We start from the raw sequence: 12,008 nt of genomic DNA on the forward strand, positions 1-12,008 counted from the left end.
CAAAACTCTCTTTTTTTTCATAAAGCTCTATAGGCTACTACATTTTAGACACTCAAAATGCAAAATGTTAAATGTCAGATGTGTTTTGTTGACCTGCAAAATGTTTTTGATTCAGGGCTATTTTATGGGCAAATTGTTTTTATTTGTTCTACTCATGCCCATATGCAGTAATCCAAATCACAATCAAAACAACTCTAATACATATTTCATGACCATAAAGTAGGGAGAAGAAAACAGTGTTATTGGTGATGTAGACTAGCCCACATTTGGAAGTGCCAACTGAAAGTTTATTGTGTTTGATCCATAAATTGTTTAAAATTTTATTTTGTACAACATCTGGTTGGATTGCATCCAAGTTTTGGCAGAATAATTGCATTAAAGGTCCAGAAAGCAGAAATTGTATATAATATTCATAGAAATGTTTTTATTACTTTGTGACCACCTGAGAATAAGAATCGTTATGTTTTTGTTACCTTAGAATAATGTTTATATCTAGCTACATAATGGACAGGTCTTCATCCACAGAGTCTACCATATTTCTACAGTAGCCCAAAACGGACAAACCAAACACTGGCTCTAGAGAGGGTCATTTTAATTTTTGCTTGGGCCACCATAATTCTCCTACATGCAATCTGCAACCTCATCACTAGATGCCATTAAATCCTACACACTGGACCTTTAAGTAGTAACCCAATTATTCTATATATTAAAACCACATTTTAAAATATTGAACTCATGTCCGGCGTGTTTTTAAATTTGATATGGACTATTTCTTGGATAAAACATCACCATTTCCAGTTGGATACATGGCGGATGTAAGACTACTCAGCCAGTTTAATTATGTTACACAATAACATAATTAAACTGGCTGAATAAGTAGGCTACAGTCATTGTTTTAAGTGAGTTTATATTAAAGTCTCATCTGGTTCATCCTCCCATGATTCCTCCTGTTCTCCTGAGGTGTTCCAGCTTGTTGTATCCAGTCGGCGCTCTCTCCTTCTCTTCCAGTCTCCACGGTGCAGCTACGCCTCTCGCCTCTCTCGGAAGCAGTGGCTGCAGTGTAGTAGTAATCTGCCTGCCGCGCACTGAGCTCGCATTTTGTGTCACGGTGCCACCGGGAGAGGGGCGACAGCGCTGCGCGTCAGGGGACACCAGTTACCATCCGCACGGTTCAAGCGACATCCCGCCGCGGGCAATGACATTGGCCGACTGAAGTGGGAATACACGAGAAAACGCAAAAATGACGGTGGACTTTGAAGAATGTATAAAAGATTCACCCCGATTCAGGTAAGGCTGCTCCTTGCAGGCACATCACAGCGGTGCGCAAAAATGGCACACCTTCTTTTACGCATGATTTTTTTTTGTAGATGGGCACCAAACGCTCTGCACTCATGTGGAATTAATGATGGCATCAGAAGTGTGGTGATTAATGTCTGATTCGCTGCTGTCCAACAGCATGATGTCGTATTTCTTTCATTTTGGTCTTTTATTACATTTTTCAAAATCAAATCTTAAATCTCCTTTCCTGTATTTTTTTCTAAATGCCAGAATTTGTAGGTTATTAAACATTTATTTGCACTGTGATGCATTTTGCTGGAAGACACGCGGGTGTCAGTGGATGCAATGTGTCTGATTTTTGAATGTGGGTTGTAACGTTAACGTAACCACGCACAGCGAGGATCCATTTTGCTGTAGTGTAAAAAAAAAAAAAGATAAGTGATTTTCAGCTTGCTTTAATCAACAACCTGGTATGCACTGAATAAAAAAAGGGCCACCTTTAATGTGGCCTTGTAACAAGTGACAGTGTTAAATGGGACCCTCCTGTGTGTGAATGAGTGTTGCAGCATGGCACACAGTTTGGGTGCAGTCTTTTCATTGCTCATGGAGGAGGCCCTGTCACCCACTGGTGGTGGGAGACTGGAGAGGAGATGCCCTTGCAGCAGCAGCAGCAGCAGCAGCTTTGGCCTGGCTGGCAAAGAGGCAGCAGGGAGAGGAGTATGCGCTCTCTCTGCAGGGTTGGAGCTCGTATCCTGGGCACAGATCCAGCTGTTCGGCCCCTCGCCTGCCCGCTGGAGGGTTGTAGCCACACTCAGTCCACGTGCCAGTCTGGCACTCCTATGCAGGCTGATGAGAAACTAGCAGAGGAGATCCTGACAGCATGTAGGCCAGGGATGCCCTGTTAACTATGCCAGGGAGATGGGCTGCTATAGTGTCATTTATTTGGTGTTTCACTGAGAAGTAGCAGAACGTTTTACAAATATTTTGTTCTGTCTATATTTCTGTCTTCTGTTCTGTTTCTCCATGTCAGCGTCTGTTGCCTGTTTGCTCTCTGTTCTCCGTGTTTGTCATTTTTGTCGCTTCCCTCTCCCCTTTTCGTCTATGTCAGACACAACCCTGTTTGTTGAACGACTCACAGATAGTTTGTGATTTGAGTGAGTGAGCAGACAGTGGAAATGATAGAAAGAGAGCTGGGAGAGACAGACGTTCAATTTGCTACTTAAATCCCACCTCAATGATGGATGGCCGAGACGGGAGGTCACAGGAAGAGACATTTTCTGTCTGGTTCACTTTCCCATGGTCTTATGAAGGCTGTTATTTGGAAAATTCCAACACTGACAAAGGAAGCTGATGTCTCATTGGGTTTACAAGCAGTAGGGAAAATGTGATATTGCGTAGTACTGGGATCATGACGATGGTGATGAGGACTCTTATCCTGTTTTGGATCATGTATGGATTAAGATGGAACATGAGATACCTTGTTTTTCACCCTCCTGTACATGATATTATCAGGTTTCTGATCATCAGTGCATATCTTGGGTTTGGTTTCTGGCTGCCTGGACACTCTGCTGAACAAGGCTCAGGATACTTGAGTGCATGTGAACACACACATTGTTTTCTACCAAAAAAAAGAACAACTCCTAATAAATAAAGAAGGCGTTGTTCAGAGAGTAATTTCATGTGACACAACTATTACCATAAACAGACTCTGTCATCTAATTAAAGACAGTCACTGCAGACCATTTTCCATTAATTTGGAGGGACTAGTGCTCCAGGTTTCTTTCTCCTCCTCGTTGTGTCATGCTGGAGAAACAGAAGTATGAAGCGCAGAGAGCCGGTCCTGTCTGTCTTCCCACACATGGTTCTGAAACAGCTCACACACACCCTTGCACTGCAGGTCTTAACTTGTGCCAGTCTTGTATGTGCGTGTGCATGATTGGGTGAGCATGAAAGAGTTTATGTCTGGGTATCTATAACACACATCTTTTTTCTTTGTATGCTAAACTCCTTTTCTCTTTCGTGCCTTGCCTTTTATTCACCGGTCACCTGCTGCATTCATTCATTCTGTAACCAAACCTGAGACGAAGCCCTGTGCACCTGCCTGTAGTTGTTGCTTTGTTAAATGGTTGTAATCTGATTCTCTGGAGGCAGATTGGGTCAGTTTTTGGCTGAAGTTTAGAGAAGTTCTCATGCTTGTGGTCTTGTTTTGATGGCAGAACAGAAGTGTGTTCAACATGGTCATTATTATAAACTAAAACCAACTGATTTGAACATGATATTTTGATAAGCAGTGCCAGGTGTAGCGTGTTACTGATTGTCTTACTCATCTGCGATTTAAATTTGTAAATCACCTTATAGACCCAGTTATCTTAAAGGCAAGTATTACATGGTCCTTGTACAACTTATATTTAAGTCTTACATTGACGACATTGTTGTGATATAAGTATTAATATGCATATGTGGGTGTGAGCTGTTGCCTAGCAACAGCTGCTCTAAGTGAGACAAATGGGAGCTGGGAGAAAAGAGGACAGAGAATTTAAGAATGGAAGAGGAGAGTGGGTGCTTTGAAAAGACGCCGTCATTACTTTGATTTTCCCACACAGAGATGAGTTTCACTGTGACAAGTGGGTCCGCTTACTTTCTGTTTTGATACATGTCATGGATAGTAAAAGTAAAGCATCGGTGTAAATATTTCCAGAAAATAATCGGCAGATAATGAAATTAATCAGTATTTGCAGTCCAAATACAACCTCCAAATCAATGGTTGCAATCTGCCATAAAGTGGAAAGAAGAGGAAACAATTATCCACAGTTGAAGCAGGAAATATCATGCCATTTCCACCATACGATGATACAGAAGGAACAAATTGGTGCACACAGAACACAGGAAATTAATAAATTAATTCATTAGTAGTTCAATTTATTAGAGTAATAAATGTAGTTATTGGTGGTGTTGGTGAGAAACCCTCTTTTATTTCAGGTGTGTCTCCCCAGCGTTAAGGCATCAGTGTCATATGTAGACTAATAACAAAATGAAAATACTGGATATGGAATAGCAGATGTCCCCTCTGGCTATCTCAGGCCGGTGAGCGTACAGCTGGGGCTTTACAGATCCGGGGAACCAGCCGCACCTGTCTGCCACTTTCTGTCATTTTTATCCCACCCACATACAGTACACAGCATCAGGCTATCCAGACAGGTTGAGTGAGTGAGTCAACAAGCTTCACAAAGTGATGGGAAGAGACAGATAGGCAGGGTGGACACAAAAAATGTTATGTTGAAAATGTGCTACAAAACCTACAACAGTCTTATATTCTACCTTTTTGATGTTATAACTTGTTGTGAATAAACCTGTGACCTTAGTTCAAGAGATTTAGAAAAAAAATGAAATATTGTTAAAGATGCTTTATAGTAGTGCACTGAAAAACCACCCAGCATTTACAAGGACTTATTTTCTGCATAAAATATTCAGCTAAGTCAAATCCAGTGTCATCAGTCATCATGAACAGTAAATCATTTCCCACAGGACTGAATAGGATTGTGTTACACTCACCACTTTCATATCACTCTAAAGTTGTCAAACCGGCTCGCTAATTGATTCATATTCCGATAATCTCTCCAGGCTCCAGGTTGCTACATGTCGCACCGTGCAGCCGGCAGAAGTTAACAATACACTGAGAGAGATGTTTAAATCTTGTCAGTTATCTGATCGTATCTGAGCGTCGCTGCCTGTTCAGAAGTCAATTTTGCTGATGATTTATTCTTTGTTGGGTATCTGCAGCACCTGTTTTGCTCCTGTTAGGTGTGTACGTCCCCTGTAGTTGCCATGGTTACCCACAGGAATTACAGATATGAGGTCACAACCTTGTCAGTGCAGTCAGTGTGCTTTTGTTGATAGAGGCAGCTTTTAAACCCCACATTCTGTGGGAAAGGTAAACAGACTAGGTATGTCTTATTATGTTGACTGATCCAGACTGATTATTTTTTCATTCACTTCCCCTGCACTCTCTGTTACTCATAAATACAAGATGTTATTGCTTGTGCTGCGTCTCCAGTCCCAGTTTATTAAGTTCCATAATCATCACGTTAACACAAATCTGTAGCCATGAAGAGTTGTCAGAAATAAATTCTATTGGAAATCTAGACAGTCTACATCTTGATACTTAAAGAGTAATATATTTTAAGTCATTGGCGGACAGGGTTTGGTCAGAGATTTGTGAGTACTATGTAAAATGGCGCTCTTATATGTGATTCTCTACATTATTATAAAAGCATGTCTCCATTTATTGGCAGATTTAAGTGCTTTTCGATGCTCTACATATCTGTCTGGTGCTGTGGTTCCTCTTAGCTTTGCAGTTTTTATACCCCACCTGTTCCATCATCACCTATAATCCTCCTTTTTACACACATCATCATTTTGCTTATCTGCAAATAATGAATTCCTGTTGGGCAGCAGCCTGTGAAATATGTAAATAGGCACCATGTTGCCTTCTCTAGACGGAGGAGGGAAAGTAGCCCTTTTGTTGCCAAGGGTGACCAGCCGATTTGGCGGGCATGGCAACCACCTCTCTTCACCAGCCTCTGCCTCAGTCAAGGATGTAAGGAGAGGCTCACATCTTTCTCCGTCAACACTGAAACACAAGCCAGCAGAGAGAGCACAGTAGTGATATTTGCAGGATACATGGAACAGTGAGTGGTGACCTTGAAACAGAGCAGATGATTTTATAGTAGAAAAGAAAATGCATTAATGTGCTGAATGAGATTACCTGTTGCCAGAGTAGGCTGACATTGATGAACTACATGTTTGGTAATGGAGTGATGCCTGGAAAGTGTTCCAGACCGAAGCCATGAAAGTATGAAGTGCCAGCGTTGTCCTTGTCTGTTTGTCTTTAACTTATTTTGGAGAAAACCTCTTTCGGAGCCACGCTGACCCTCTGACCTTCTCCAGAAATAGATCCATTCTGCAACATCAAGTCCTTGGCAAAACGTTCAGAAAGATTCCAGACCACTCACATTAAGTTGCTAATGTCAAGACACTCATTCCCAACCACTCTCCCTAATGCATCCGCGTATGCAGGAGATGTGCTCTGACAGAAAGAAAACGACCATGCTGGCTTAGAATCCCTATCCTCTTACCTTCCATATAAGGAGCTTCTCCATCCAGTTAAAGCATTTATCGCTCCTGTTATTTGTTTTGCTAAAGATGACTTTAACAAAATTGCTCTGCTTGAGATTTCTCTTTCCTTTAATCTCAGAACAACCATCAGTGTTTACTTGCAAATACCAGAAAATGGCAAACAAATCTCTTGCATTTGACACTAATCTTGAGGAATTTACCCCTCAGAGCAAAAGGCTTTTCTCTGAAGGTATAGGAGGGTCAAACAATTTATTTATGCTCAACTTGGTCCAACACATTGGGGGGATGTATGTAGGCTTAATATTTCAATGGCTGGTATTACACATCAGCACGTGTATGATGAAAGTGTTTTTTTTAATCCGCACAAGCAGCCAACTGAAATTAATGTAAAGAATTGCTAAAATCACCTCCATGTACATATTTTTTGCCCCTGTGATGCATATATAGTGTAAATGCATGTAGTATATAACTGGGCGTATCTGACAGTGAACCCTACAAAATATCTGGAAATATTTTTTATTTATAGACTACTAAGTCTAGCCTCCGTTGAGCAAAGAATCAAAAAATGAAGAAAATTCTTGATTGATTAAAATCATTGGGGTCTGCGTTTAACAACAGCAAAACTACATCGAACATCTGTTTACGAACTCTTGCACAACACATGCAGTAAAATCCAAGTCTCATTTGTCCAGTTGAATGCTCAGTACTTTGGTACTGCCAAACAGACAGTCCTTTCCAATGGGGAACTGAAGTGAAAGCAAAACTTATCTATGTTCTCTTCAAAGCCAGACTCCATTGATAAAAACAGTAATTTTACCTTGCTGAATGGGGGAGTTGCCCATCTACCACTGCCTCCATCGGTAATTTGTTTGTGTTACTGTGTGACTTCAGTGAATTTGAACTAACCCTCTAAAACACCAAAGTCACAAAATAACACAAACAAACTAACTGATCAAAGAAGTGGTAGACCAGCAGCTCCCATGTTCAGCAAGGTAAAATTACTGTTATTTTACTTTCACTTTCAATTCAGTTGCCCGTGGGAAAGGGCTCTCTGTTTTCTAAGTACTGAGCATTTGACTTGATAAATGAGACTTGGATTACCAAGAAAACCAAGTTTTCTGCATGAATTCATCGTAACACAGGGTGAGTGACTGATATCCAAATGGTCAGTTGGGGGGTGAAGTATTCCCATAAGTATTCAATTAGTAATTGAAAAAGCAATGCTGTGCTTTATATTTATATATTGAAGATACACATTGCTAATAACACACTCTTTTATTATGGGATAAAAGCTCTGACAGGTTGAGCTTCAGTAGATCGAGGACCATCGAAACAGTGATTGTTTTTTGGTAAACTCCTAATGATGTTGGTGATGACATCAGTAACTCTCCTCCCCGACCCCAGGGAAGCAACCATTTAACCACCAATTGACCTTTTAAACTCTCGTAACCTACAAGTGTCACAAAAAGACAATGCAGAGCATCAGGGCTGGTAAAAATATCTGACATCCCCCATCAGTTCACATAAATATTTTAGTTCCCACTGTGTGTGTAAAGGTAGAGGCCTTGGTGGAACGCTCTGGCTGTGAACTGCAGGAAACATGTCTTTCATGTCAGAAGCATGAAAAATTGTGGTTAGTTCAAAGGAGTTGTGGTAGCGGAGATGTGGTGCTGGTGGACAGGAGGATAGGGGTTACTAGGTTTAGCGATCCAGCATCTATGTCTTCTCTAACCCTCTAATATACAGATTTGTGGCACTCTTTCTCTCCTCAACAAAGAAAATTCACTGTTGAAAGACAGTGGACCAGCTGAACAAAGAGGTTAGCCCCACCCTTACTGATTTGAAAGCCTGTGTGCATCAAATTGATGCCCCCAGATGATGTCAGATAAAATGAGCACACTGCTTCTGTAAATGAGCGCCATGTGGCACCACATGTGACCTCAAGAAGTTCAGTAGCTGTCTGCAGATGTTTGTCAAATACAAAAATCTTGGAGCCAGTCATCATTTTTCAAGAAGTAATTTAATGTTTTTGGCAGCCCCAGAGCTTGCAAGCTGCAGATCTGCTCACACAGCATCTTGTGTGGCTACTGATCTGTTTGTTTGAAACATCTTGTGTGCAGTTCACAGATCTTGATTGCCTCTCTCCTTACAAATCTGGAATTCCTCTGACCTGAGATCAGGCTCTAATGGCTTAATCCAACGTGATTATCCATATAGAAGCCCAATTCAGATGTCAACATAAGATCAATAACCCACATGTGGATCTAAGAAGAAATCTTTAAGCTCTGTCTGACTATAAAGCCTCCCATAAGAGTAGGTGTGTCACTGTGGTCCCTCCTGTCACTGGTGATTGATTGAATTAGGCCTACAGCACATCAAGAAGCCTTAACAGGGATCTCTGCTTTACCAGAACCCCTCCACCCACTTCCCATTTTCAGCTGTGCTTTTGAAAAAAAATAAAGGCTATTTTTGTTACCAGTGCTGATACTGATCCTTGTTTTTGGAGCCCAGAGACGGTACAGTTAGTACCAAATCTTTAGTATGCGGTGATGGTTACGTGTGCAGTGATCTGAGCCTATATGACGATTTCATTGTCCTTATCTGGTCTGCATTTGTGTTGCAGGTGCATTTTTTGCATACATGTGGGCATGTAGGCTAATCATATTTTCATATTCCTGTCTCTGCCTGCTTGCCAGGCATACAGTAGTTTGACATGTTCATGGGAACATCAGTCCAGCACGTGGACACTTCCACAGAATCCACAGTGCATCAGCTTCCCTGCCAGTCTGCTGCACGTGTTGCCGGCGGACTTAGTGCGGGACCCATATATGAAATAGGATTATCAGTAACCACACTCTCTGATTAAATCAACTGGATAGGCTACACACCCTATTAAAGCTCACACACTATCAGCCTCTTACCCTGAGAACCTCAGTACAATCCCCCTTCCCATTCAGCAGCAGCAGTGTGCAGGATGATGTAGAACTGCAGGAACTAGTTTGACACAGTTTATGTCTGATTGCAGTTCAAAGGACTTGTGAGCCTTCGATCTGTTGCACTCAGGATTTCTGTGCTTGTTGGGGGGAATATTAATGTTTTTCAGTTCAGGTACCATTAACCATGGCTTTACGGGTTTATCCATAGTATGAATCTGACCTTTAACCTAATCTAGCCTGGGTTATTTTTAGACCTGCCCTCATGGTAATGCTTCACAGAGGGATGCCTGAACCAGTGCAGTTTAGATTTTGCTCAGATTTTTCAAGATTAAAAACAAGGACAGCGAGGGTGTTTGTTGTGGATTTAAAGTGATTGTATGTACAAACGTGCATTCAAGGTCTTGATGGCTTTGATGACAGCTAAGCCCCCCTTTGTTGCTGTTGCTACACCTAACCAGAGCATACACAGTTTACAGTGATAATGGATGCAAATTCACCTCTTGAGTTGAGTAATTTTTGAAATAATGGGCTTCATGCAGCAACATTCTCTTAAATTTATTTTATATTTTCTCTTCAATTTCTGCTAGGGGGAAAATAAGCAATGCAACAAGCGTTCTTAAACATCCAAATCTGTTCTTACTCAGGTGTGCTAAATGATGATTCCCATCTGATCTCAAGTTACCTATTGGCACTGGTAACGCCCAGTAAACACTATATAAAGGGCAGGTGTTGTGCTCTGTGCAAATACTCTCACATCACATGCCCAAGAATTGGAGATGCCACCAAAAAAAAAGGCTGTAAGAAGAAGAGCTTCAGCAGTAGTGATTTTTTTTTATAAAAGTAATATTCATATTTGTTTAAAAAAAACAATGTGTTATTAATTTTCATCTTTGCTGAGCAAGAGATTTATGTGAAATGAATTAAAAGCCTGTCCCAAATGTGTGCCAGTTGAGTTCATTGATTAAAGCAAATTGAAGCCAGAGCTATTAATTGAGGTTTTACCGTATACTACACGCCACTCCAGTCACATTATGGGTATCAAACAAAGTACTCAGTTGGTATTGGTATTGCTTTAAGGGTGCTGGTACTGGTATTGTAATTTTTGAAATGATGCCCAGCTCTAGTATGTAGTCATTCGTAAGTTGAACGCATGTAATATCTTTTAAATGTTTTTATAGTCTTAATTGGAATCAATGGACCCATAGACTTAGACTTTATTGTCCCCAAGGGGAAATTCTTTTTCCCAGCACTGTACCTTATCAGACAACAGCAAACACACATCATGCAGTAACAATATGCACAACATCAAGTATACTGTACAACAGCACACAGTGACGTATTGTAACCGCACCTAAGTGCTCTGTACCTGTGCCCAGAGGGCAGTGGGGTGAGATGGAGTACAGTCTGAGCTGTCGTAGCAGAGTGTGTGCCATCTTTCAGCTCAATACTGTGTCATCAGCCCACAAATGTAATAATCCAATCAGTGTAATTACTTGTGAACATATTATAATCTAAATTTGATCATATGCTATTTATGCAGTTTTTTATGTTACCTAAATTTTAAATTTGTTCCTTGCATTGGACAAACAATTTGTGAACTATGCAAGATGTTTATCTTGTGCTGATGAGAGTGCTCTCTACCACTCGTAAAATTTTCTTCTACTTGAAAGAAGAGATAAAATAAAGTCAAAGTCAAAGTGAACTTTATTGTCAATCAAACCATACAATAAGAAAACACTGGGTACTAATACAATGAGAACAATAAGAACAAATCATGGATACAAACAAAGACATTTTTTTGTGTATTGCTCCCTGCAGGCCCAATTCCTCACACAGAAATAAATAAAAACAGGTTTCTCTTTTCAAGCTGGCGACCATGGTTTTTTTCGGCCAATGCAATGACCAACAGGCGTCTGATAAAATCGGAGAACTAAACAACACCAACTCCGTCAGATAGTTAAAAACTCTGTCCCCAGCTGCATCATTTTAAATCAAGAACCATAGTAAAGGCTCTCGGATATGGACACTTTATACATAATATAATGCTAAAAAATTGAGGCTAAAGCTGCACATGCCAGGAAGAAAGCCAGCATTTTGACCAGTTAATGATCCATTTACGAAACAGGGAAATAAAGAAGCAGTAATGATTCAATGCTGTGGGGTAAAGCTGGTCAGCTACTATATTATGGACAGTATTATAAATAAATACGTACTCATTATATAAACTTCCATAAACCAAATAAAGAGCAGATGCCCAGTTTTGGTTGCTAAGCTATTTCTAAACAGTTGCATTTCAGCAGAGAGGTTCAACAAGCGGTCATTTTATGGTCACATCTGTAATGCCTCTACCTCCGTGCTCCATTTTACAATTATAGAACAATGATTGATATTTAGGTAGACTAAAGGGTAAAAGGCAATTAATTAAAACTCCCAATTAATGTAATGACTTCTTCAATAAAGACATTACCATCATCAGCAGGAGCACGCACTCTGAAGAGAGAGCTTCAGTTTTTGTGCTTTACATAGCTCACCAGTCACTCTGGCACAAATCGGGGACATTAGACATTGTGAAAAGGATTCTGGGTATTATTTTGAAATAACCTTATATGAAACAAGGTCAGATAGGTTTGTGGCCGATGTAGAGGTCCTATCCCTGAC

General features: G+C 40.6%; 1 protein-coding gene across 1 annotated transcript in view; it reads left to right on the forward strand.

The window, feature by feature from the left end:
• Positions 1 to 1,006: 1,006 nt before the first annotated feature.
• The window catches only part of LOC117257119 (arf-GAP with coiled-coil, ANK repeat and PH domain-containing protein 3-like), a 74,100-nt gene continuing 63,098 nt past the window's right edge, over positions 1,007 to 12,008 (forward strand). Inside the window, exon 1 of the mRNA XM_078166460.1 lies at positions 1,007 to 1,287. Within this exon, the coding sequence (XP_078022586.1) occupies positions 1,241 to 1,287 (47 nt within the window). The 5' untranslated portion in view covers positions 1,007 to 1,240. The remainder of the gene's footprint in view (positions 1,288 to 12,008) is intronic.

Source organism: Epinephelus lanceolatus, chromosome 1, assembly GCF_041903045.1.
Source record: "Epinephelus lanceolatus isolate andai-2023 chromosome 1, ASM4190304v1, whole genome shotgun sequence".
Lineage (NCBI taxonomy): Eukaryota > Metazoa > Chordata > Actinopteri > Perciformes > Serranidae > Epinephelus > Epinephelus lanceolatus.